General features: G+C 40.2%; 1 protein-coding gene across 3 annotated transcripts in view; it reads right to left on the bottom strand.

The window, feature by feature from the left end:
- Positions 1-6739: 6739 nt before the first annotated feature.
- LOC143353976 (protein groucho) overlaps positions 6740-26522 on the bottom strand; it is a 124365-nt gene continuing 104582 nt past the window's right edge. For all 3 annotated transcript variants that reach the window (XM_076787614.1, XM_076787613.1, XM_076787610.1), the window contains 3 exons: positions 17864-18139; positions 10361-10964; positions 6740-7625 (listed from right to left, as the gene is read on the bottom strand). In XM_076787614.1, coding sequence (XP_076643729.1) covers positions 7518-7625; positions 10361-10964; positions 17864-18139 — 988 coding nt within the window. In that variant the 3' untranslated portion in view covers positions 6740-7517. The remainder of the gene's footprint in view (positions 7626-10360; positions 10965-17863; positions 18140-26522) is intronic.

Below are 26522 nucleotides of genomic sequence, written 5' to 3' on the forward strand. Positions count from 1 at the left end.
CGTATAGAACCTCGGCGAACAGGTGCGCTAAGATAAATAACGCCTGGGCCGGCTGTTCGCTTTTCCGTCGGCTGAATTAACCAGTAATAACCGATGCATTTAGCCGCGACATTCAAAACTTGTGCGCGAAATAGCGTCGGCGTTCCGGCGCGGCGCGGCGCGTCGTCCCCGGCCAATTCCCCCGGCCCGTTCGTTTCGGCGTCGCATATCATTACCATGCAAATACGGCCGGCGCGGCGTGCGGCGAAGCCCGTGTGAAATAGTCCGCCACACCCCCTGCGCGTTTCCGCGCCGCGGCCCGCTTCCGCACCGCTTCCGCGCCGCGGCCCGCTTCCTCTACCGCAGCGTTCGTCTTCTCCCAGCACGAGCACCGGATTCTCTGTTTCGCCCCCCGCCACGCCGATGTGTCCACTCGTCTCGCCCCTTTACACCCCCCTCCGCCCCGTTTCAACCCCTCACCCGCCCACCACTTTGCACCCGGTACCCAGTCACATATGCAAAACGCGCCACTATTATAATAACATTACGCCGATGAACCTTCCATTGAATATGCGCTTCGCGAGCGTGGATTGCATCGCTAATTACGTACCGGGTGATGCGATTCGCACGGGGCCTAGTCCGCACGGATTCATTGGGCTCGAATGCGAGCTCCTGGTACCGGAACAGGTGTAAAAAGTCGCGAGCACGAGTTATGCTTCCGTTGCTACGTAATTGGCGCCGCCGGGGAACTGATATTTAGCATTTTGCTAATTCGCGGTCTGGTTTTTGTCGGCCGCCGTGCCGCGCCGCGCCGCGCGCCTCTGCCCGACATTTACCATCTTTACGCTCCGACGAGTACACTGCGGTCAGAAAACCCGCTTTTTCCCGGCCAAGAGTCAATTCTTCAAGTTTAACACGTTAACCCCTTGGACCGCGGTACGCCGCCACCAGTGCAGTGGTTCGATTCGGTGCACGAATTAACTGTTAAGCAGACTGCGGATCTTCAGGCGAAATAAAAAATTATTTCCTCTTCTAACACGTCAACTGCCATGTCACCCGTATGTGGGTGACAGATTTATTTGTACAGATTTTAAAATGAATTTTTATGTTAATATATTCATCGTACCAAAGTTGATTAGGATCAGTAAAATGTAAGAAAGTTGGAGGACTACTCAATATCATACATTTAATCTTTTCCAATTTTTATCTCATTAAATAACTTACTTTGATTTTATGGAATTTTTCAGGTTTCTAGTTCGACAGTCAAAGTGTTAACACGTTGACTACCGTGACACCCATACACGGATGGCGGAATTATTTGTCCAGGTTTTGAAATGAATTTTTACGTTAATTTGTCATTGTACCAAGTTTTATTAGGATCTGTAAAATGCAAGAAAGTTGGAGGACTACTCTATATCATACATTTAATTTTTTTCAATTTTTATTTCATTAAATAACACTGATTTTATGGAATTTTTTAGGTTTCTAGTTTGGCAGTCAAAGTGTTAATTATTCTGTTTATGCTAAAACCAATCCACTGATGTCCTTAAATCTTTCTAGTACTGCTTCAAATTGTATTAATCGATTTTTGTTATAAAATAAAATCCACAGTCTACTAGTAAGAAAATAAGGCGCGTGCTTAGGGCATCAGGAAAAGGGGGCACCATAAGAATTTTCTGAATTTCACATATTTCATATAGTGATAATTATGATGTTTATGCATTTATGCATAAATTGGCTGGGTGAAATATAAAACGATAAAAGATTTTTAAAATCTAAGAATATTATTACCCTGTTTGCGATGTGAAAAAAAAACTATTGAATAATGAAATGAATTTTTTTTAACTCTTGTTTCCCAAAATCGATGCAGAAGGTTTTCATCTTGCATAAAGATCCGCAGTCTGTGTCACATTGCTAAGTGTATATAAAGATGAAGATTAGTAGCGAGCGAGCGAAAGTACTTTTATAGTCAAATTATGGGAAATGCCTAAGAAATATATAAAATAGTAAAGCATATAAAAACTCGAAATTTTTTAGCCTCTAAAATCTTACTTGCTCGAATGTTTCTTTCTCGTTTTTTCAGATTTTACAAACGAGTCGAGCATCAGTTCCCATTTTTATCATGGAAAAACATACAGTCGCGCGGCCTGTAGAAGTTGTTAAAAAATAACGAATCTGTTCTATTGTTGAGAGAAAATATTGGTGATCACATGTAATTTCTTACAAAGCCTCTAGATTAATTAATTATTGACACCTCTAGATTACACTTTCTCTATTAAATCGTTGGTTTATTCCAATAAGCCGACAACACTTGACAATTTCAAAACCAACATTAATCGTGTTATTGTGCCATAGATTTCTGCGAAAAAGTGGCTCAAAAATTGGTGTTCAAGGATCGATTTTTTTTAAAGAAATTCAGGGGCGGTCATTTAAATGATATTATTATTCAAACGTAATGGCATATACGATTATTGGTATCTTATATCGATATATTTTTATTTCAATCTAAACACGTATAGCCAGCCTCGTCAGATCAAGACTTGTACCCCTACTCTAATTTCCCCTTCTACCGCGCTATTCCCCCACACTTCCGGCCCGGTCACGTGACGCGTCTCTGTCGTGCATACTCCGGTACTGGCAGAGAGAGAGGGTACCTTTTTCCCCTCGAATCATGCCCCCTCCCTTCATCTGGCGACACTGCGTATAGCTCTTGTTTGATGACTCTTTACTATAGACGTTTACATTGTATTCTACTATATTATATTACAGGAATTATACTTAGACAATAAATGTAAGAAACAAAAAATGGAAAGAAGAGTGATGAGTAGCGGATTTTATGGAGTTATGTAAAAAACAAGTAGCTGCAATCTAAAACAGTACAAACATTAGGAGAATTGAAAAGTGTTGTCATACTATTTTCAATCTATCGAACACATTAAGAAGAAAAATAAAGTTCACTCCAGTTCCTTGCAATTCAAATGGAATATTTCTATTTCGCACAAAAGTCCGCAGTCTAGTGACGAATTGAAGAAGTGAAAGGTTAAGATAGCACTGGTTAGGTTCATGTAAACTAAGCGGCGCCGGTTGGTGCATCGGCTACTTTTCGAAGACTTTTCGTCGGGCATCTTGGGCGTGGGCCCGGATGTCCATCTTTCGGCCTAACAGTGGGAGAGGGGCACCGCGGCGACGTGAATTCTCGATATATGTCAACAACACGGGTCTTGCCAGCGTTATGTATCGTACAGGAGATAAACCGAGCCGTGTTATGTTTACCGAGGCCTCTCGAGCTTTATGACCCCCCCAAGGGTACACCCCGCTGTAGAGGGGATAATTCCGGGACGTTTATCATCCAGGCCTCGGCGACATATATAGAGAAATCACTGTACTCGGTATTGTACACACTTAGCGAGAAGGAGTCCCACATAACCTGGTCCACCCCTCTCTGGGGGGTCCGGTATACTTAACGTGATTACCACCTCGAACCCAAAGAAAGGTTCATACAAAATAAGTCCAATTATTACTATTGTTATTACGTCAAATGTTTAAAACGTCGATGGAAAAAAAAAATCAAAATTGGAAAGACGGAGATTGAAGAGCGAAATTTCGCCCGCGGAGGGTTAATTCTAGGGGTGGTGTGTTTCGACGAGACGGTGCGCAAAAGTTTAGTGGCGCTCGCCGGCGGAAAAAGAAGACCGCGGGCAAATATTATTCGGGCGCGCGGCGGTGTTGTAACATAAAAACCGATGAACAGCGGTGAGCATTTCGCGCCGCAAAGTTCGAACGCGGCCGTCGCCAAAACTATAAAACAAGGGCGTCACCCCGCTCGTGTTGGCTGCCGGCGTCCCATAAACGTGTCAACGTCCAGCGACAGAGCGACGCGCGGCACCGCGTCGGTGGGAAAAAGATACGGGGTCGACAATATTTAGTCCCGACGCTGGGGGGATCGTGTCACGAAAATCACGACACCGTTCCGACAATAAAAAAAAAAAGAAAAAAACAAAAAGCCGCGGAATACGTGTCGGGCGCCGCGACGCACGCGATTCCCACCGGAAACAAATTGCGGCGAACGCGATGACGGTGTCGAGCAAATGCCAGCGCGCCGAAACAGCTTACCAGGGGGGGGGGGGACAGGTAAAAAAAAAAGTGGCGAGACGAGTTGCACGAAAACGAGCGTCGCGACGCCTTGAACTCTCTCAGACCAATATTTATCCTACGACGCGCTGGCCGGCCACCGTAAACGTTACGACGAATCGAATTGCAGCGGCTCCGAAGAGTATTAACGCGCTAAATAATCCTGCAGGATGATCAAAAATGCCCTTGGATCAAATTAAACAGCTATTCGATAGGCTACCGAGAAAAAACACTTTGTAGAAAATTTTAAGGGATGAAATTCAAGCGAAAATTCTAAAAAAAAAAATCTACCAGATGTCAAATACCCAGACACATATACTGCAAATAGTTCGGATTTTTACGTTGAAGATACTAGCCGTGAAAAATCAAAAACCTAAAAAAAGTCGGAAAAATGTAGATTTAGCATCGAAGTTTAATAGCGACGTCATTTATATTTTTACCGTGTCACTGTATAGGTGTGAGTACTGTCTATAAATTTTTTCAGATTTTTTAGTGAAGTGCGCCGTGATAAGAAAAAATAAAACTCGCTAATTCTAATAATCTTTTGACCATTGTACCTCAAATAGAAACTCAACTATGTAAACAAATATATGCATTTCCATTAAAAGAATAATGCAATTGTTGAACGCACTATTGCACTTCTACAGAAAATATGATCCTACGGCTGCAGTATTCTTCGAACTACATTCATCTTTCTCCTTTGACCTTTTGCTATAATTGGAAACCCAGTTATAACCTGAAACAATTACGTGGATCAGCTTGTATACTGCCCACGTTCATTTTGAAAAATGGTTGATCTTTAAGCCCTCTGTATGGTATGCCGGAGTCTCTCGTGACCCGTAGGGATAATTATTTATTTTGAAATAAGGAATAGGAAAATTCTTCATCCGAAATACGCCGAAAGCCGATCTCGAGCCATCGCCTTATATCGAAAGAAAACTGTAGAGACATATAGGGCTGGGTCAGAAATGACTCCGGCGCAGGCCTAGAAGGAGTCCAAGGGTTATGCTCTTGTACGCTGAAAGTATTCTCGTTTTAAACAGTAAATTTTTTATTTACACGTCCCTGAACTCAGCTTTTTCGAAATGTTCTTTTTCTCGCAAAACCGAATGAGAAACTGAAGTTGCTCTGTTTCCTTTGAAATTTTCAAAGTTCAAACGATTCTGCAGAGTTTAAAAAATTTCGTTCCGCATTCGTTTCAACGTGACTTTTCAAAAGGCAATTTCCCCTTTCCAATGACCTCTCGAAAGTTGATCTGTAATTTTTCGTCACGGTTTTATTGTATTTTAAATGAAAAGTTTATGCAATATTTAAATTTGAAACTTGAAATTTTAGAATATTGTAATTCCACGATTTGCGTTTAAAGTGGACAATTTTTATTCCAAAAATTACATATTCCGTATGTAAAATTTCAGCGATCACTACTTTTTAAAATCCCGTTTCTCAAATTGGAATTTCGCTCATTTGAAATTCACCATTGAAATAAAAAAAAAACATCGATCGCACAATATAAACAATTAAAACGGTTACGTTTAACCTAGAGACTTCATAAAGCATATTCAATGTTAAAAATTCGGAACGTTGCCATTCGAATTGGAAAATCAATCAAAATTTAACAAATCACTAAAGTTGAGAAGCAAAGCGGTACATTGTGATTGAAGAATTTCAATTGAAACATTTACAATAATGCTTGAATTGCAGCGATGGAAATTCCGTGATTTAATTTGGCTATAAAATTTGTTATCCTCTTTCGAAATAAACACTCGAAACACTCTAATGAGTGCATTTAAACAACGAATATAATTAAATTTGATTTGCGACTCATATATGTAGACTGAGAATTTTATGGATTTACGACAAAACTGAGAAGATATTAGCAGAACTTAAGAAAACCATTACGCTATTCTCAACTTATTAACATTATTAAAATACATTTACATTTGTTTTCGGTTTCTTACAATTAACATAGACAATATTTCTTTTGCATAAAAGTCTACAATCTACATACACAGATAACTGTCATTTCTATACATGAGAATTCTATACAAACAAAATCACAGTGGATTCAAAAAGTAATTAAAAACTATATGTCCGATTCTCGAAAAATGATCGATATTTAAGTTATGATAATTTTGTAAAAGCAGATAGTACAACCATAAATCTGAACTCGTTTTGAAGCCTGAAGTCTCCACCACAACTTGTGGCAGTGTCGCCAGATGAGGGGAGGGGGCACGAATCGAGGGGAAAAAGGTATTATATAATTATAGATAATAATTGGACTCGGGATTTTATGCGTCTGAAAGTGAGTAGGTGCGATTTAAAACAGCGAGAAGATTAGAAGACTTTAAGAGTAATCATGCATAATCTTCCGTACATTTAAATTATTAGTGAAAAATACAAACGTGTATTTAACTCCTGTGTCTTGCGATTGATGCGCAAACTATTTAATTTGCATAACGATCCGGAGTCTAGTAATAATAAATAAAATGTCTTACCTTCGTCGGGGACGATCCTTCCGCAGGAGACAAGACGAGACAAATCGAAGAAAATGTCGAAGGTGTGTGCACAGGTGGAATTAGGTCGTGGTTTCCGGATACGAGGACGAATCAAAAAACGAACGTAATCTCGAGTATCACTTTTTATTTAATCTTCTCTCATCTTCGATTCTCTTATGTCTTCTAAGTCTGACAATATTTACACAATTCATTTCATTAGCTCGCCTTTCGTCTCACTTTTAGGGGACGTAGAAAAATATGACGGTATGCTTAAAGACTGTAATATAATATTTATATATACATATAATATGTATACGTATATACAAAATGTACAAGGGGGATGGGGGGGGACAGAGTGTGTGTCTGTGTGTGTGTGAGGGGGTGGGGGTGGGGGTAGAAACGCTATTACGAATGCCAGCGTTTATTCTAATTAACACGCGGTCTCGCCGCCGGAGGAGATTTATGCGCGCAACGAGCGGAACGAAACTGATTTCCCGGACTGCCGGTGAAAAATATTGATCTCGGGGGGAGAGAGAACTCGATCGGTCCCGGCATTAAGAGATCAATTCGGACAGGAAAGAAAAACAGGTGCAATTTCCCTCGTCGTCGGTAAAACACGGTTACGTCACGATTTCGTCGGATTAACAACGATCGAGATCGAGCGACTCCCCTCGAATCGACGCTTCCTGTTCTTTTACCCCTCCCCTCTCTCTCTCTCTCTGCCCTCCCCGCTCAGCTCGTTCGGCTCGTTCTCGCGTCGATCATTGCCTCGCCAAGAGTAACAACAACAACAATAACAAGAACAACGGCAACAAACGTCTCTCATAATGTTGTATAAGAACTATGTACACGCTGCGGAGAGCCCTCCCGAGCGAATCAGTCCGTCTTCCGGTCGCGGTTGCGATCGCGCGTTCAGTACATCACCTCGTAGACGGTCGCCTTCTTATCACCGGAACCAGTCACGATGTACCTGTCGTCCGCGGATATGTCGCAGCTGAGCACCGACGACGACTCCTTCGACTGAGAACAATAGAAGACACAACGATTTGCGTGAAAGATCTGCTGCGACCCGACATTGTAATTATATATATATATATATATATATAATTTAATTATTTAATGTTGCTTCAACATCAAAGGTCATTGGCAACACGGTACATTTTCTTACAATATATTATACATATTTGTATCCTTGATATACTTGGCAAGACCGGCGATATACTCCTTAGAACTTAACAGAATGGGTAAGGATCTAGGCAACTTAGCATTTTTCCTTTCATTCTCATATTTTTTGCACTCTATTATTAGGTGGTTTAAATTGTCATAACAAAAAATTAAAAATTTAGAGCTCCCGCGAGTTCTACGCCTATGCCTAGATATGATATGCCTGATATTTCACTGATACGTTGGTAACTATATACAGGGTGTTCAAGAAATGAAAGAGGAAAAAGTAGTACTGCTTTTTATACGCAACACAATGCCGTATCTAATTCTTTTGTGTCTATACTATTTTGTTAGATACGAAGGTGACCTTCAATTTTTTAAATGGAATGCTGCATATTTTTCACATCACGTGAAAGCGCGTGTCTAGACGAATTCATCCGTATACTGCACCGTGACCTTCGAGATCGTGCAAGGTCAGAAATGGAAGAAACATTTTGTATATTTCATAGCAATGTGTTTACAAGTATTCCTTATTCATACGAATCAGATGATGTTGTCATTCACTATCAGAGTGTTTACTTCTAGGTTCTACTGTGACGAGACAATTTCAGTATCACTTCCGAAACCGATTAGATTTCAATTAGATTGAATATGGTGCGCGTTTATTACCAGTGCAATGGAAATAAAAGACGAAGTAATTGAAATACCTAGACGAATATCCGGACAAAGTGCAACCAAATGAAAATCAGTTTGTTTTGTGTGCCAAGCGTTTGAAGGAAACAGGGTCTTTCCAAAATAAGTATCATAATCGGAAATGTCTTATTTCTGAAGATAAAAAGTTAGAAGTCCTCTTACATTTTGAAGAAAATCCGACAATTTCGGTGCGAAAAGTAGCTTCACATTGGTATGAAATAATTCAAAATGTTTTTTCGAGAGACCTCGGACGCCGAGGAGTGTAAGGTCGCGTGGATCAAAGAATAGTATCTCCTGGCCGATATATGTCCGTGGCTAGACCCGTGTTTTTGACAGATATCGAGCAAACAGTGTACAGTTTTATTCCGATACAAGACGATGGCTTGGGACCGGCTGCCCTCGTATTTCGGATGAAGAGGACTAAGAGGGGATGGCGATTTTCTTATTTTGAAATAAAAAGCGTCGTCTTATAGAAGAATAAAATTGTATACATTGACGAGCTTATCCCCACTGTTACGGGTCACTATGACCCCGGCATAAGAAGATCCAATACGGTTTTTACTAGTAATCTTTCGAAATGCTTAATATAAGAAAATTGAATTTCCGGTGTAAATGTTTCAATGTTTCATCGAATTTGTCTATTTCCTGAATCAGTAAGAAACCGATATCCGATGCCAGAATAGTTAAAATCCAACTCTGACCTATATTTAATACTGGTATACATGTTTAAAATATCAGATTATACAGGGTGTTTCAGAATTGTTGCACTGCCTTGAAGTGGGTGATTTCTGAGATCATTTGAAGTAACTTTTTCCTTTGCGAAAATATTCTCCGCGGCTTCGAGAAGCAGTTATTAACGAAAAACACGGACCAATCACGGCGCGACAAAAGTGGACGGACTCCAACATGGCGACAGGTCCCGCTGAGCGTGGCGTTGGCATTGGCCGAGCCGGAAGTCGTCCTCTGTTGCCGCGTCCTGATTGGTCCGTGTTTTTTGTTAATAACTCCGTAACGAAGCCGCGGAGAACATTTTCTCAAAGGAAAAAGTTTTTTCGAATGACCTTAAGAATTCCCCATTTCAAGGAAATACCATATTTTTGGGACACCCCGTATGAAGGGTAAGGGAACCAATTACTGTGGGTGTATCAATTGCTGTGCTTACATTAATTATACTTATTTTTCAAATATAATGAATATTTAAAAGAGGTGTAGAACATATATATTAACTGATTTCAACGAAAAAGATTTCATATCTGTTTCTTAATATTCGTTACGTTTGAAAAATAAATATAAATAATATAGACACAGTAATTGGGTCGCTTAACCTACACTGTATAGTATTAGCTTGCATAAATATCGCAACGAGTAAAAATATCAGTACGTTTAAGAAACGTTTAAGAAACTGTTAAATTATCTGGAAAAAATATTGTCTACGAACTTTCGAAAGTTTAACTGTCTCGTGCTGTTCCGAGGTAAAAAAAAAATGTGATGCAAAGTGCAAACATCTCTTCTGCCAATATTTACGGCCTGACACGTAGCACGCGTAAATGTTCAAAATTTACACGTTCGCTACCAGCCGTCACTTACGTTTGACGACCGTGATTTCGTATTTGCGTACAGAAAAATCAAATTGATTTCACACCTGTGGTTATTCAAAGTTCCAACCGGACCGCAGATTTTATGAAACATTTAAAGGAACCATCTAAAAACTATTTTTCAGAAACATTTAAAGAATTTAAATTGTTCTAACCCTTGGCCCTTCACGGGATATACCCCGCGGTAGTGGGGATAATTCCGCGACATTCAGCGGCAATGCCTCGGCGACGTATACAGAGAATTCGCTGTAATTTGCTCTGAGTAGCTTTCGAAATAGTTGCGGGATCGGAAATGTCTCTTACCTGGAATATCGAGGCTCCGTAGGGCGTGCGCCACGCGTTCAGCAGGTTGTCCTTGCCGGTGGAGACGAACCATTTGCCGCAGGACGCGAATCTGAGCGAGAGGACGCAGGACTCGTGCAAGTGGAGCTGATACTTGTCCGGCTTGGTGGCGTGCAGCACCTCGACATTCGAGTTCTCCATGCCGACCGCGAGCCACTCCCCTGTGGGACAGTAGCCGAGGGAGAATATCTGCGAGGTGAAGTCGTGTTGCTGAAGCTGTCTGCCTTCCCGGAGGTCCCACGAGCGAACGGTGTTGTCGAGTCCACCGGTCCAGAGTTTGGACCCGTCCGCGGAGATGTCGATGCAGGACGCGCCGTCCGTATGACCTTGGAATTGCCTGACCAGCGACTGATTCTGAAGATCCCAGACGGCGATGTGGCCGTCGCTGCAACAGCTGAAGCAGACCTTCGAGTCCGGCGAGATGGCCAGCGCGTAGCAGGCGGGGGCGGAAGAGATTAGCTCGGCCTTGATCCTCGGCGTCGGACTGGCCAGATCCCAGATGCTCAGCCGACTAGCCTCGCCGCCGACTATCAGGGTCCTGCCGTCCGGTAGCAGCTTCACCGACCTGGACATACCAATGCGAAAACTCTTATGGAACTGTCTTGATTACGTCTGTCTCGATTTTCTTTTCTTCGTTACAGTCCGGATCACACAAATTTTTCCTACACGCGGAGACCCTTCACGGGATCATACAGGGTGGTTCAGTAAATATTAACACTTCATCTACCGGAAGCCTATTAATAGGCTTCTCAATAATTGTGATGTTCCAAATGGAAGCTTAAAAATCTTTTTTTTTATCCAGTAATCCTGAAGGAGATTATTAGATTCTTTTAATGAGGGTGAGTTGTTGCTGTTGCTGTTAATGTTAAAGGATTCTTTTAAAACATCCTCAGCCATGGACCGTAGACTTTCAACAATTATGGAATAATCACCGGTAGATAATGTGTTAAGAGACAAGGGTAGTCACGTGACTTTTGCAGAGCCAGAAGGTCGGTAACTGCTGTATAATTTTCGTTCACAGCTTTCAGTCACTGACTTAATTATCCGTCTTGGTCTTAATCCGACGGGTCTTAAGTCTGTGACTAAACTTGTCACATTTTTTGCTCTGTATTATCGATATTATGAATTCTGACGCTAGAAAGACGCGCTTCGTGCTTTTGGATTTATTTCGCGGAGAATCAAAACAAAATATAGCTCAATTTGTAGCTGGAGATATTTTCTAGCGCGCGCTACTCTCGATTTCATCCAGAAAACTCATCCAATGGCGTAAAAATGCTTGGATTCCACGGCATGCACATCGTCAATTTTTGGCCTAGTTCTAACGCTTATATTACTAAATATCTGCATAATCTCGTCAGCTCGTGACCAGCGGGCGCTAGATCGAACCCCCCTCTTTCGAACGAGCCCTATCCCAGCGAAAAATATTCTCATACGAGGATGAAAAGTTGAGGCAATGTAAAACCATTTTCCGCCTATTTTTGTCGGTAACCTGGTCACTCTACCTTATCGGGAATCTACGGAGTCTTGGCTCTTAACACTTCATTATCACCGCTGTTCTTGGAAATATGAAATAACTTTATCGATCAGAGCGTTTCAGTATGAACGCCACTACAGTATGGTAGTAACAGTTTTTTTTTTGTAGGTAAAAGAGTTTCGGCGATTTCAAGGTCACCTTGAATTTTTTAAAATATATGTTTCTACGCGCTTTTCGATGCAGCTCATCATTCTCTATACAAAGGATAAAACCTTATGTCTAAAATCCTTCGGTTTCACGTAAATTAACTTCCTACGCAATATGTGAGGAACTACAATTTGCATGTTGCACTGGTTTCCATTATTTCCACATTTTGTCTAAGCTAGAAGCATCACTACAGCAGGTTGACGAGATCGCGAAAAAAAAAATAAAATTCCTTTGTACGACTTTTTTTATATTCTGAAAATTTCATCGAAATGGGTTAATTAGTTTATAGGTTATCACGATCAAAGGTGGTGAAAGTTGTCTGCCGAAAATCGTGAAAAATTGCAATTTTCAGCACCTTCGATCGTGTAAAGCTTACAAACCATTTGGCCAGTTTCGATGAAATTTTCAGAATGTAAAATGGTTGTAAAAAATGTATTCCTGGAAAAGTAAATTGACGGGACACGTGATGAAAGAATGAAAATCCGGAGCGAATTGGCGATATTTTCATAAAAGCTAGAAGCATTGTTGAAGAGACTCCCGCCAACTCGGTTGTCCACGTAACGTTAATTAACCCGAGGCTACTGTGCGCTGTGTTTTTGCATCCTGGTATCACGCGAGGTATCTTAGGAACGAGTTCAACAAACACGTAAAAGTGGCATAAAAACTCGTGTCCTTTTTGCTCAAAACTTAATGACCGCGTCGCCGTTGAAACTGCCTTCTTCATAAATTCTAGGGAAGTTTTCTTCCTTTTGTGTCCTAATTGCGAGGTCTTAGCGCACGCTTCTGCATTAGGTATGAAATGATCTGAGCTTGAAATGATCTTCCGTTTTCCTTCTATTAGAACACATTGGAAAAGTAAATATTAACATACACGAAAAGTAAAATAAAAACTCTTCTCTTCTTTGCTGACCGGTATGCTCTAAAAGCGCTTTCTGCATACAGTCCAAGACAAAATGATTTTCAATTCCCAGGGTAAATATCTCGAAAAATACATAGTAAGCAGTGTTGCGAAAATACACAATAAAAAATGTGTTCGAATTTAAAAATCTAAAATACCATCATAGGCTTCTCCAAGGTCATCCCAAGGTCAAATAACTAATTCAACTCTATTTAAAATGTACACTGTACATACACATCCTGTATATTGTATATAATCTCTCGTATAAATACAAATCCTTGAATTTTTATGATATGTAACAAAACAGTTATAGATGTAAAAATGAATCACTACGGTTGAACAAAAGTATAAAAACAACAATTGTCATTTGTGTATGTATATATAAAATGCATCTATGTTATATCTCTCTTGATGACATTTACAGTATATACAAAAAATGCTCAAATTACAATAACTAGAAGAGATTTTTAGGTAGTCTTGCTTAAAAGGACCACCCTGTACACAGTGTTTACTCGATATCTGTCCAAAACACGGGTCTAGCCAGGGACATATATCGGTCAGGAGAAACGATCGGTAGAAAAGGACATCGAGGTTCTAGAGACCTCGGTTCATTGCCCCTCACGAGGTATACGGCAGTGGGGATAGTTCTGGAACGTTTATCGCCTAGGCATTTGGGACATATACAGAGTAAAAACTGTGATTGACACAGATCTGCAAAACGTATTTTTCCAATTTTCATTACAGACTCGGATAAGAAGATTGTAAAATCAACATGTACTATTATTTTGTTTTGTCGCAATTCCTGTCAGTCACGATTGTCTTGAAATTTTCTTTGCACATTATTTGGTAAGCTAATTCTTCGGAAAATCCACTGCGGTCCGCTTTGAAAAAAGTTGCGTAATTTTAACGGGTGTATGGAGACTTTTTCCGACCGACTGTACATTTTCATTGTACCTTAACTGGCGGAACGTATCGGAGAAATATCGAAAAGGAAAACGAAAATATTGTTCGTGCGGAAACACAGCCGCTCGAGAGCGAGGGCATTTAAGTAGCCGAGGTTCCCCCGTGTTAGAGAACAGAGATAAATAAAGAGTTTCGCGAGAGTCTCGTTTAACATGCAACGACGCGTCATAAAATCGAGAGGTCCGCTCGCACGGTTTCACCGGTTATAAAAATGATAATTATTTTTGCGCATCCGTCCGTGGCTAGGTCGTGCACGCTCGCGCTGGCCCCGTGATTAGCAACTGTGACTGATGGATGGATCATAAAGTACCTTTTAATGTGGGGAAGCGTGCATTACCGGGGTGAAGGGAGAGAGAGAGAGAGGGGGGGGGGGGAATGTATTGAATTTGCCGGTGGACTGGACACCGGTGTTCAAAAAACCTGCTGGAGGTTCAATTACCGGCCGTATCGGCGGGCATTAACAGTCATACGAGACCGATATTATTCCGTCCCGCGACGGTGAAACGTGCAACGCTCGCAAATGCATCGTAAAAATGCCGAACATCCCGTTTATTCTATCACCGACACTTCCACGTGATTTTTCAACGTTCCACGCCACGCCGGGAATACCGAAATACTCGACGAGCGCGATCGCGATGGTTTCACGCGTGGCCGCACGCTTTCTGCTCATAACCGTTTCGCCCTTGCGCTTTCGAAAATAAAAGGAAATTGGCAAAAACGTTGTGAATACTGTCGACTCGAAAATATCGCGTAATCCCTTGCGGTGCGGGAAATTCAATTTGCAATTCATTGCTTCTTCGTAATATTTCAAATCGCGTGCACGCCGTTTTATTTATGTTACCTACGACCGTGCGGTTTCCATCGACGATGCTTGCGCGTACGGGTCGTCAGCTATTACATTAATGTCGACCGCGTACAGTGTCTACTCGATTATTGTCCAAAACACGGGTTCGGCCAGGGACAATTATCGGTTGGAAGATACTATTCTTTCAATCAAAACTTATTATTAATTATTTTTTCATCAGACTTTCACCAATATATTTGTGGCAGTTTTCTGATTAAAATGATACCAAACACGATATCATTCGGATCTCTACACTAATTTTCTGTTAATCTCATTAATTCCGTTTATTTATTAATATCGTATTTGGTACCATGTTCATTAGAAAAATGCCACGAATATGTTGTCGAAAGTCCCATAATAGAATAATGAAAAATAAAGAATACCCCGCGACAGTGGGAACAGTTCTGGAACTTGTTCTGTACATAGAAATTCGTTTTATTTCTTTGAAATATCAGCGAGTTGAAGGTAACAAAAGAGTATTTTTTAATTCTTTAAAAAGATTGTTCTACAGAATTGTTCTGCGACAAATATAAGCTAGATATTTGGGACATTTATCGAGTAGAGACTGTACATCAAATAGAGTTCACGACACTAATTTTCTGCGAGATTTTATTCCCCTTTTTCTCTGTTCTTTCGTCGGTTCAGATTTTTATGCACATGGACAAAAGATAATACTTTTCAACCTTTTAACTGGGGATGACGAGTTAACTCGTCATGCGTACTTGTTGTTACCATTCAGATGCTAACAATAAGTATTTATTTCTTTTTTCTAATTGAACGAATAACTCTTTCACTTAAATTATTTTTTTAGTCTTATAAATTCTTATTTCTTCACTTAAATACGCCAGACTATCCACAATTGGTACAAACTATGTTGTACTTACATTAACTATAGTAAAATTTTCGTTCTCTCAATGATACTTGTCCTTCGCTGAGTGTTCAACGGTATTCGTAATTGAAAAGTCACCCGGTTAAAAGGTTAAAATTCCATTTTCCCTTGTATCATTTTTAATTTCTATTTTACTCCCGTTTCGCAACTGTCAAGTACAGTATTTTTATAAAAATATCCGCCGTCTAATTATGAATTTCAGTTACTCGTATCTAACCCAAAGCAAGATTGTGCGAACTTTGGACGAACGAGGCAGCTGTTCGAAACGAAAACCTGTTTCGTAACGAGGTTACTTTGTAAACATTTTGTAGGATTATCCGTACCACTAGTTCGAAAAGATTTAACTTAATGCCACGTTTATCTCCTTGTAGGTATAAGAGCGTAATGCACTATTCCATGTGGAAGAGTGGATGAGGGGACTTCATGCACAGGTGTATCACGAGTAAACACTCGTCTCGCTAGCGTTAAATTGAGTAATGAGAGAACCGTCGTACTGCAAATTGAGTTACCATCGCACAGACGGGCACTGTCGTTATCGCAAATGAATAATATACGAGCACTGACGGCTGAAAAGTTTGCTAATTAGCCCCTTTCCTTATAATAAGGAATCAAGCCCGTGATTTTGTTTCCATTGCAATATAAATATAGAGAATCGATCGGTTCGGAGCCACGTTTCATTCTGTTCCTGCGCTGGTAACTTCCATTACTATTGTTTAGAAACAACACTTTACATTTTACATTTCTTCACTTTTGGAAAAATGTACATATATCAATATAAAAATTAATACGTATATATAAATTAATTCCAATTAATTTTAAAACTAGATTAACTGCAAACTCCTGTATATTTCCCCCAAAATATATATATATATATAAATTAATTCAAATTCATTTTTAAACTAGATTAACTGCAAACTCCTGTATATTTCCCCCAAAAGTATATATGTAAATAAATTCCAATTAATTTTTAAACTAGGTTAACTGCAATACTCCTGTATATTTTTCCAACAATACCGGAGACTGATTCATCATATATCAAAAAAGACTATAGTAAACCAGTATGGGCTTCCGATTTTTCAAAATTCCATAACGGATCAAATTTCACTTTATTAATAAGCTACCTGCTGAACGAACTCGTAATGTTCCGTACACTGACAAATTGCTAATCAAGCGGTCCCGTGTATGTATCCTGGAACAACTTTCTTTCAATATTTATTACCTCAATGAAAACGTTAACTGCCGATTTCTACAAAAAGTCTCATAAAATCGAATGTAATTTAGTTAATAAGATCGAAATTATAGAAAAGTAATTAAATTTAAGCAAGCCTTTTATATTAAAAATTTATTCGTGATCACGGCTTGAGATATGTTTAAGGATACATAAATCCATGAACGATTATCATATCGCAGTTTTCACTGTTGCTAAACATGTAATGAACGATAGCACTTTTACTGAGCTTAGGAAATGATTATAAAATACTAAGATACCCCGTGTTAATAACATCTAAAATTTAACAAAAACCGTATTTAGATGCATAAAACCTGCAAAGTTGCATTTATTCATTATTTATTGATTATCATTCTGAGAGTATCTCGATTAACTCTCTTCGTACTTACTAAGTTTACACCGAATGGCCCCTGTACAGTATTCTCTCCGTAACTGTCGCGGTCTCCACTGTAACTGTCTAAATTTCATCCCCTCTACTAGGGGGAACCCCTTTGAAACCAGTGAAGCGATAAACAAGCTCCGAGCCAACGATGGGTCGTGTATCTGTCAGATTCACACCAACGCAAGCGAAGCAAAAGATTGAAACTTTTCTAATTTTGGATCGTCTTTTACGAAACTTTTACCATCACATTCGTCTTCGTTTTTCAAATTGAAGTGGCTCCAAACGCGATATCGTTACGATCATAATTACCCGTGTAATTAGCGATTAAAGTTTCGAGCGTGAAAGAGGACGGCGAGCGGAAAGAAAGAGAGGCAGGGAGTCGAACCGTCGAACCTCATTCCCCCATTCTTTTTCAATCGCTGTCCTACGTTCGCCAGAGAAAAATCAAATAATGTAGCTCCTCTACTATTAATGTCGCTCGGCAGAGTCGACGATACGACAGTTACGGTGAGACTGGTGTCGTCGAGTTGGGAAATCTGAAAAAACGTCGATCAACGAAAAAGAGGGAGAACCACTGACCTGATATAGTTATCGGGCTGCAGACAGTCGAGCTGCGACACGGACTTGGTGCTTCCTGTGCCGCTCTGTCCGATGTCCCAGACCTTGACGCATCCTTTGCCGCCGGTGTACACGTACTTGGTCGGATTCGAGATCGTGACGGCGCACACGACCTCCCCGTGACTGAGGGTATTAATTTGCCGCGCATGACGCGGTATCCCCTGCGCGATCAGCGCATCCGGTGGGAAGGGCACCGGCTGCATCTGGCCCTCGCTCGACACGTGGAAGCTGTACGCACTGGAACACAGATCGGGAGAAAAAAATGCGACTCGTGCGGCGAACAGGCGTGTTTACCAGCGACGATAGAGGCTCTGCTCCCCGCAAGGCAGATATCGCTAGCCGGCAAGCTAGTCTCGCGTCTCGAGCGCGCGGGCAGCGAGCATGCTTCGCGGGCCCCGCGTGGCTCGGTGGCTTGCCCGCCAATCAATCGTGAACTTCCTTATGGGGCTACGCCTAGCCAGAAACTGCAAAATTTCAGACATTTCGATCGTCGCATTTTCTCACAGAATTTCAATCGCGAGGGAGAGAGCGTACAGTGGCGCGCGATTAAGTGTCCGCAGTCGGGACCCGAATGCGGACGCTTAACCCATTTGCATCATAAGGAAATGTGAGAAGGCCTTTATCACCAAACTCTTTTCTTTTTTTTTTTTTTTTTAATTATATTTAAGTACAAAAATGAGTACAAGTAAAAGAACTTCGTATTTCAGCATTATAAGAACAAATCAGAATTGTTGCTTTCATCTCCAACAACACCCTCCGTTTCTAAGTTTTTAGCTAACGAATAATGTTAGTGACCAACAAAGTTGAGCGTACGCATACGGCTTCGGTGATAGTGACCAGGAAAATTGAGCGTATATATACGCTAATGATGCGAATGGGTTAACCTCTTAACACGTTAAGTGCCAAATATCATTCCCAGAGATTCTTACAAAATCGGAGTAATTTAATTAATGAAAGCGAAACTAGAAACTTTAAATGTATTATGGGGGATGCTGTTTTAACCCATAGCACTCGAATGGTGACTGTAAGGCGCCACTAAAAATTCCTATGTCATTATTCAAAATATTTTTTGCATTATTACATTTGTTTGTATTTAATAAATTACTGAACATTTCAGTATTGTACGAGTGAATTGCACCATTTTCGTATGTATAACATGAAAACAAATATATAGTAATGAAATATTCTGGGTCGGAAGAAATGTTTCCTTTTGGATTTAAAATAGCTTCGAGTGCAAAGGGTTAATACTTTTGAATTCTAAAGATCATAATAAAATTCAATTAAAAAATCACTGTCAGTCATATATATGACTGGCATGGCAGTTAACGTGTTAAGGACGGGCGTCATCAATGAACGGTGCTATAGTTTTATTGCCGTTTATTTTTACTATTTTATTGCTTAGGACAATACAAGATCTAAAACATAAGAGGGCGGGGCTTATATGACTCATTTCCACCTTTTCCTCGTTTACCAAACTAATTGACGACCGAAAGACTCGAGAGGTGGCCCTCTTCGATTTTTATGTACTTTTACACCTGATGATATATGTCGAATATTAGATGTACATACTTGAAGACATTACTGATACAAACAGTTGAACGTTGCGCACCTTTAATACGCGCTGTAAGCATAATCGCCAGATCAAGACTTGTTCCCCCACTCTAATTTCCCCTTCTACCGCGCTATTCCCCCACGCTTCCGCTACGGCCCGGTCACGTGACGCGTTCCGTCTCTGTCGTATCTGTGTCACAGTATCACGTGACTAACCCGGTACTAGCAGAGGGGGGAGGGGGTAACTTTTTCCCCTCAATTCGTGCTCGCTTCCCTCATCTGGTGACACCGACTGTAAGTATGAAATGGCAGAGTTCCGATTTCGATGTGTAACAGTATTGGCGAAGTTAATTGTTTGCGAGACTACGTAGTAAGCGCAATATCATCTAGTCAAATTATGGTTGTTCACAATATCTTTACTTATTTAATGTATTTACTTTTTTACTTTTTTTTTTTTACTTATTTTTACCATATGATTCGGGATGATCACTATGCCTGGAGTGCCCTCTAATTAATTTCAACCCGCGAAATATTTTTTAACGTGAACCGAACAGCTTTTTTTGGCGAAGTAAAAAGCTGGAGGTGTAAGAAACAATTATTCATACAATACTCTTGGCGCCGACGTTTTTTGTGTTTTAAATGTATGTACGATGATGACCATTCCGAATCATGTACACTGCAAAAGTAACTGAAACTATGAAAAAAAAATTTTTTAATTGTAAACAACCAGGATTTACTACATTGGAATCGGAACTCCGTCATTTCATGCTCACAGTGCGTAACGTTTAACTGTTTATATCTGGAATATTTTTAAATATCTATGCCTAATATTTCACAAATGTAATCAGAAACATGCGCACCACCGCAATGCAAAAGTACATTAAAGTCAAGGACGATCACCTGGGGTCCTCGAGCAATGTAATAATAACATAAATAAATATTAACCAAGTATGTGTGCTAATTAGATACCCGTCCTTAAAGGTTTACGTGGGGATGATAGCTTTTGCGGAAGCAATTGAAGGAAGGGGGGGGGGGATGCATGTGTAAGTGAGATAATATCCAGAACGTATCAAGTTTCAATCGACTTGCTCGAAGCTCAGTTCGAGGACCCATCTTGTTGAATTTGGGGGGGGGGGGGAGAGAGCAACGGCGCTTAAGTATGCAAACGAGCGGACACTTAACTGTGCACTACTGTATTCAAGTTACGCAAGCCGATTTTCGGAGAACTTATGCAAGGGACAGCGCTCGTTTAAATTTCATTGAATTTGTAACGCTTAAATTTACACGAAAGGTCGCCTTTTAACAAGATTTCAAGGTCATTGATTTCTTTTCTTTAATGAAGCCTTGTACTTTTTCTTAGACATTCTTGTAGAGTGTAAGAAGACAAATTCAACGAATATAATAGCTCATTTCGATAATTTAATCTCGAAATATTCGTGTCTGAAATATCTTATCTTTCAGATACAAATATCTCAAGACCAGTTTATCGAAACGGTGTAGTAATTGTAGCCGTTGGATTCGCTTTTTCGTGACCTATAAGAATATCGAAACAAAAGTATATGGTTTCATTGAAAAGAAGCAATGACCTTGAGATCATGTTAATCAATGACCTTCAGGAATGATTCCTTCCGTTGTTTGTTCATATAACAGTAAATAAGGTAGATGTTTAAATGATCCTGCCTAGCTGGGACATTCTGTACACATACATGAGTATCAAGTATATTTTAATTATGCAGATATTATACTTATATAACGTTTTAAAATTATTTCTCGAATCAATGAAATTCACAGACATTTAAAATATGATATGAAAACTATGCTTCACGACAGTACTCTAAATGCATACTTTTTTAAGTCACAATTTCAACAAACACAATACAGAGTTTACTCGACACATGTCCAAAACACGGGTCTATCCAGTGACATATATTGGCCAGGAGATACTATTCTTGCTTGGTTCATGACCCCTCACGAGGTATACCACCCGCGGCAGTGGGGATAGTTCTGGGACTTTTATCGGCTAGCTGTTTGGGACATATATAGAGTAAACACTGTATCAAGAGCTAATCGAGCATTCAACTGTCACAGCTAGAAGTGAATTTCGAGCAAATTTGACCCATTATAGCATATCCGGGTATACTACACTGAACTGTTTTGTTACGGCAATTTATTTTGCAACAATGGCTCCTGATACGACTTTCGTCACCACTGAATTGTAATTGTTACAAACACGTATCTACCGAGTAATTTAGCCACCGCACAGATTATTCATAAATGACAAGTTAGATGAATTCAACGGTACAATAATGGTAATGTAACAAACAGAATCATATTCCCTCCCTATGATCGCATCGTTGGATCTGATAGCGCGATCCCAAAGAGCAGCGTGCGCGATATTCTCAACCGTTTGTCGACATCCCATTGTGCATATAAGGGCCGAGGATGAGCCACGCACTGTCAATCAGCTTTACGAAATGATAATGACAGAAACAGAATTATTGAAGGGACAATGGCGGATCGGGAGAATGCAGACGATCAACAAAAGCTCCGTAGACTCTTTAAATAACTTTTCTAAACATGGACCGAATGACTTGAGTTTTTATCAAGAAAGTCTTAAATTTTCTAAAAAAAAATTTTATTTCGATCTGAGCCTTTAATTAAGATTGAAAAAATAATACTCATAACTTTTCCACGAGCTTACATCTTTCTCTAACAAAGTTACTCCATTTTAAAGAATGCAAGGAGACTTTTTGACTGATCATACTGGGTGTCCCATTTGAAATTCCCGTTTATTGCCCGTCAAATTTGAGAATTCGTCAAAAACTACGTTCTGGTAGTGTTTCGAAAACGCCTTGATGCCAGCGACAATAATATACAATAAATAATATGGGTTCCAATTTAAAAATTCAAAGTTGACCTCCATAGGCTTCTGCAAGGTTATCTGAAGGTCGAATAAATAACAGCTTAACGTGACCCCTGCGAAACCATACAACTTCTATCCAAAACAGTTTTTCATTCATATTTTTCGAGATATATTCCCTGGGGAATTTCAAACGGGACACGCTGTATATCCGTATCTCTCTAGTTTATTTAAAATCGCGCGTCGGTCCACGAATAACTTGAAAAGTTTGATACGGGCGTCATCGTGTCGATCTCGTTCACCGATTCAGGAAGTCCGAATCCATTATTCACCGAATCAAGTCGCTAAAATATCGCTTACATTTCGGGCAACATCCTAACGAAAATATATATATATATACATCCGGTGGCAGGAATAAATAAAGAGGTTGATTAATTGGAAACATCGATCGGAACGAACGCGCGACGTTCCTATCGCGTCTATCTATGCAGTTTTCGAAGTCGTATATTATCTTCTACATTAATGGACGCACGGCAAAAAAACAAAAAAATGAGGGGAAAAAAAGAAACGCTGTGTTACATCCGTTGTGTGCAACATTTCATGCCGTATCGCTCTTTATCTTGACCGTTAATCTCGTCGCACAGACATTTGCTTTGAACTAAAAAATATCGATAACGGCCGCGTGTGCTGACCGCTCGCAGCCGCAATAAACAATAGGGTCGCGGAATTTTCATACTGAACGGAAATCACAGATAAATCGAGATCCGGGCTCCACGGTTGACCGAGTATTGAGCAACATTAACAACAATATTATTCAACCAGTCCGTTGCGCTGTCTTATGCTCATGCACAGAATGTTTCAGACTTTCCTCCAAATTTTTCAGCTTTTCTTTTAAGCACACCGTTGTATTTTCACTTGGTTTCTGCGTTTCGAGATACCTGCGTTAACCTGAGTATTTTTACGGAAAATAAAAAAAGTGTCGCCAGATGAGGGGAGGGACCGCGAATTGAGGGGAAAAAGTTACCCCCTCTCTACCAGTACGGGATTAGTCACGTGACATTGTGACACGTGCACGATAGAGACGGAACGCGTCACGTGACCAGGCGGAAGCGTGGGGGAATAGCGCGGTGGAAGGGGAAATTAGAGTGGGGACACAAGTCTTGATCTGACGACACTGGATCACCTTAATCCTATTACCTTTGACTTGCTACATAGGTGAATAATTATTATTTATTATGATTTCAAGTATCCTCTTTTGGAACACTAATATATCGAAGAAATACCACGAATCGTTCATTACTGACGTAATTACATACGAAAAGAGGAATCAGTGTACTGCATATTGTATTTCGTCTATTTTAATTTTTTAATAAAACATCTCTACAACGTAATGTCTCGATATGTGTGTAAAAACTGGGGAAAAATGTCACTTATATCGTAGAAGAGGATAAAACTATTTTGTTTCTCACGATTTTTCGAGAAGCTTCTGTCAATGTAATCGCGACATTTTTCTGATTCAAATGATACCAGGCACGATACATTTTTGATCATGTTTGCTTGTTTAATTCACGATACAGTGGAACCTCCGTTATCCGAACTAATAGAACAGATATCAACAGCCTTTTCCGACTTGTAGAATGAATCTGAATCGCTTTCGATTGAAGTGTTCACATGCGAAACACGTAGACATTCTGATAAAGGAGAATTCAGATATCGGTTCGGATAATCGAGGTTCTACTAAATCGTGAATTAAACAACCCAATGTGCGTTGAATTGTGCCGTGTTTGGTCTCATTTTAATCGGGAAAGCGTCACGAATGCGTGGATAAAAGTTTCACGACAGAATAATCGAACACAAAAGAGTTTTGTCGTTGGATTAGCGTATTTTTCCCGGCTTGGGCGAGGAAAATCTGAAAAATCTGTACACAAAAGCGAAGGGGACGAAAATGATATCGACGTTGAATCTGTATGAATACGCGATTGAGACACGGTATGAAAGGCCGAGACGATGCTCCTCCGTCTACTGGAATCTTCCACGATCCGCGTAGAGTTTCGCGGGTGAATTTGTTCGTTTGGTTCTCGGTCGCGTCTATAAACGCGCTAAATATATTTAATATCCTTCGTCCAATATTATACGACGGCGCAGTCGAAAGGTCTTATCTTAAGGCACCGACGCATTTTCGATCTACAGGAAAGCAAACAGCTTGTAGTTACTTAGCCTTCGTTCAATTTAGATTTGTTTGGAGAACCGGTTACGAGTCTCGGGACGCGCGTCACTTGCCAAACCCGAGAGATATCGTCCGCATTGAACGACAAGGTAAACGGAACACCTTCGCGTGTATGTATAGCCGGGAAATGATCTACATTCTCATCGAACCATCAGGCGCCCCGGGACTTGAAATAGACGACGACGACGACGACGCCTTGACTGTCCGATTAGCGACTGTGTCACTACTTTCGAATTACGACACACGATCCCCGCTTTGAAAAGCACCGAGCTTCGATTGATCTACGATCCGTGCTTCGCCCGATCGACCGATTTCAAGTGGATCCCCCAGTCTTCTTTCCTTGCGTGCGCGCGTCGACATGTGTTTCGGCCTTATCTGATTCGATTTCCGACACGTTCTCGAAAGCTGACTCGGTAGTCGGCGAAAAGACCGCGGACGATTTTGCGAATTACCGAGTCTGTAATTAGATCGTAAATACGTTGAGCGATCAAATTATTACCCCGGAATTACTGCTTATTTTGGAGTTTGATAACTAGACAGCGGATCTTTATGCAAAATAAAAATTATACACCTGAATTGCAACAAACCGGAGTGAATTAGAAAATTATTTTCTTTCTTAATATGTTTAATCTATTGCAAATCATGTAACAGGATGTTTTTAAATTCTTCTAATGTTTCACTGTTTTAAATTACACTTACTCACTTTTGTCATCAATTCATAAAGTCCGCTGTTTATTGATAACGAATTGAATTAATATTGTGCTTATGATAGTACACCATTGCGGAATATAATATTGTTATGCTTCCGATAGCGTATGGTACTATTTGTGAATGTGAAATACTGCTGCCATAAAGAGGCAACTCCACTTTCGAGTAATTTGAGTGAACCGATGAAAGACAATTAAAAAGATAGTAACCACTCATCAAAAAGATTTAAAAGAGAGCATACTTTATTTCAATTATTACCATAAGTAGCGATGTATTTAGAAATATACTATAATATTTCACGCTATTATAATACACTAATCTTAAAAAGAGTCTTTGTGCAAATTTTCCATCTTTTCATAATAATTTGATCACCCGCTGTACTCGAAAACAAACATTTTCTAACCTAATTATAAGAAGTAGAATACCAAAGTAAATACTTCTAGTGTCTCCACAGTTTTGTATTTTACGTTTTGAAATTTGTTTCTGTTTGTAGATGAACGAAGAAACGATTTGAATTCTTATTTTGGCAAAAAACGTTGATTAAACGACAGCAAACGTGGCTCACCTTCGTCACACATTACCCGATGGCATCCGAAAGACAGTACACTCTTTACAGTCGTTTCGTTTGGGATTACAGTCGTTACTCGATATATGTCCCAAATATCTAGCCGATAATTGTCCCAGAACTGTCCCCACTGCCGCGGGATATACCCTATGAAGGGCCCTGAAGCTCGAGTGACCTCGGTCGCCGAACAATGTAAACATAACATCGGTGTGATACTAAGAGACCACTACTAATCTAATAACAAAACTTCTTTATTTTTCATTATTTTTTATAGGACTTTCACCAACATATTCTTGGCATTTTTCTAATGAAAATGATACCGAATGTGATATAATTCCGATGATATTTACTTGTACAATGAACAATGAAAGTGTTAAACTTGAACGATAAAGACGTTTGTTATTGTATTAGTAGTGGTATCACACCGACACACCCAACCCGTATTATGTTTACACACGTCGGCGACCGAGGCCACTCGAGCTTCGCTGTCCTTTTCCATGTTCAGCAGTGTATTAAAGAGTACTAAAATCTTCCAGCCGATAATTGTCCCTGCCAGACCCGTGTTTTGGACATATATCGAATAGACATGTTTACACTCCTCGGCGACCGAGGCCGCTCGAGCTTCGCTGTCCTTTCTTACGATCAACAGTGTATCGAAGAATAGTATCTCCTAGCCGATGTGTCCCTGGATAGACTGGTGTTGTGGACA

Source organism: Halictus rubicundus, chromosome 5, assembly GCF_050948215.1.
Source record: "Halictus rubicundus isolate RS-2024b chromosome 5, iyHalRubi1_principal, whole genome shotgun sequence".
Taxonomy (NCBI): domain Eukaryota; kingdom Metazoa; phylum Arthropoda; class Insecta; order Hymenoptera; family Halictidae; genus Halictus; species Halictus rubicundus.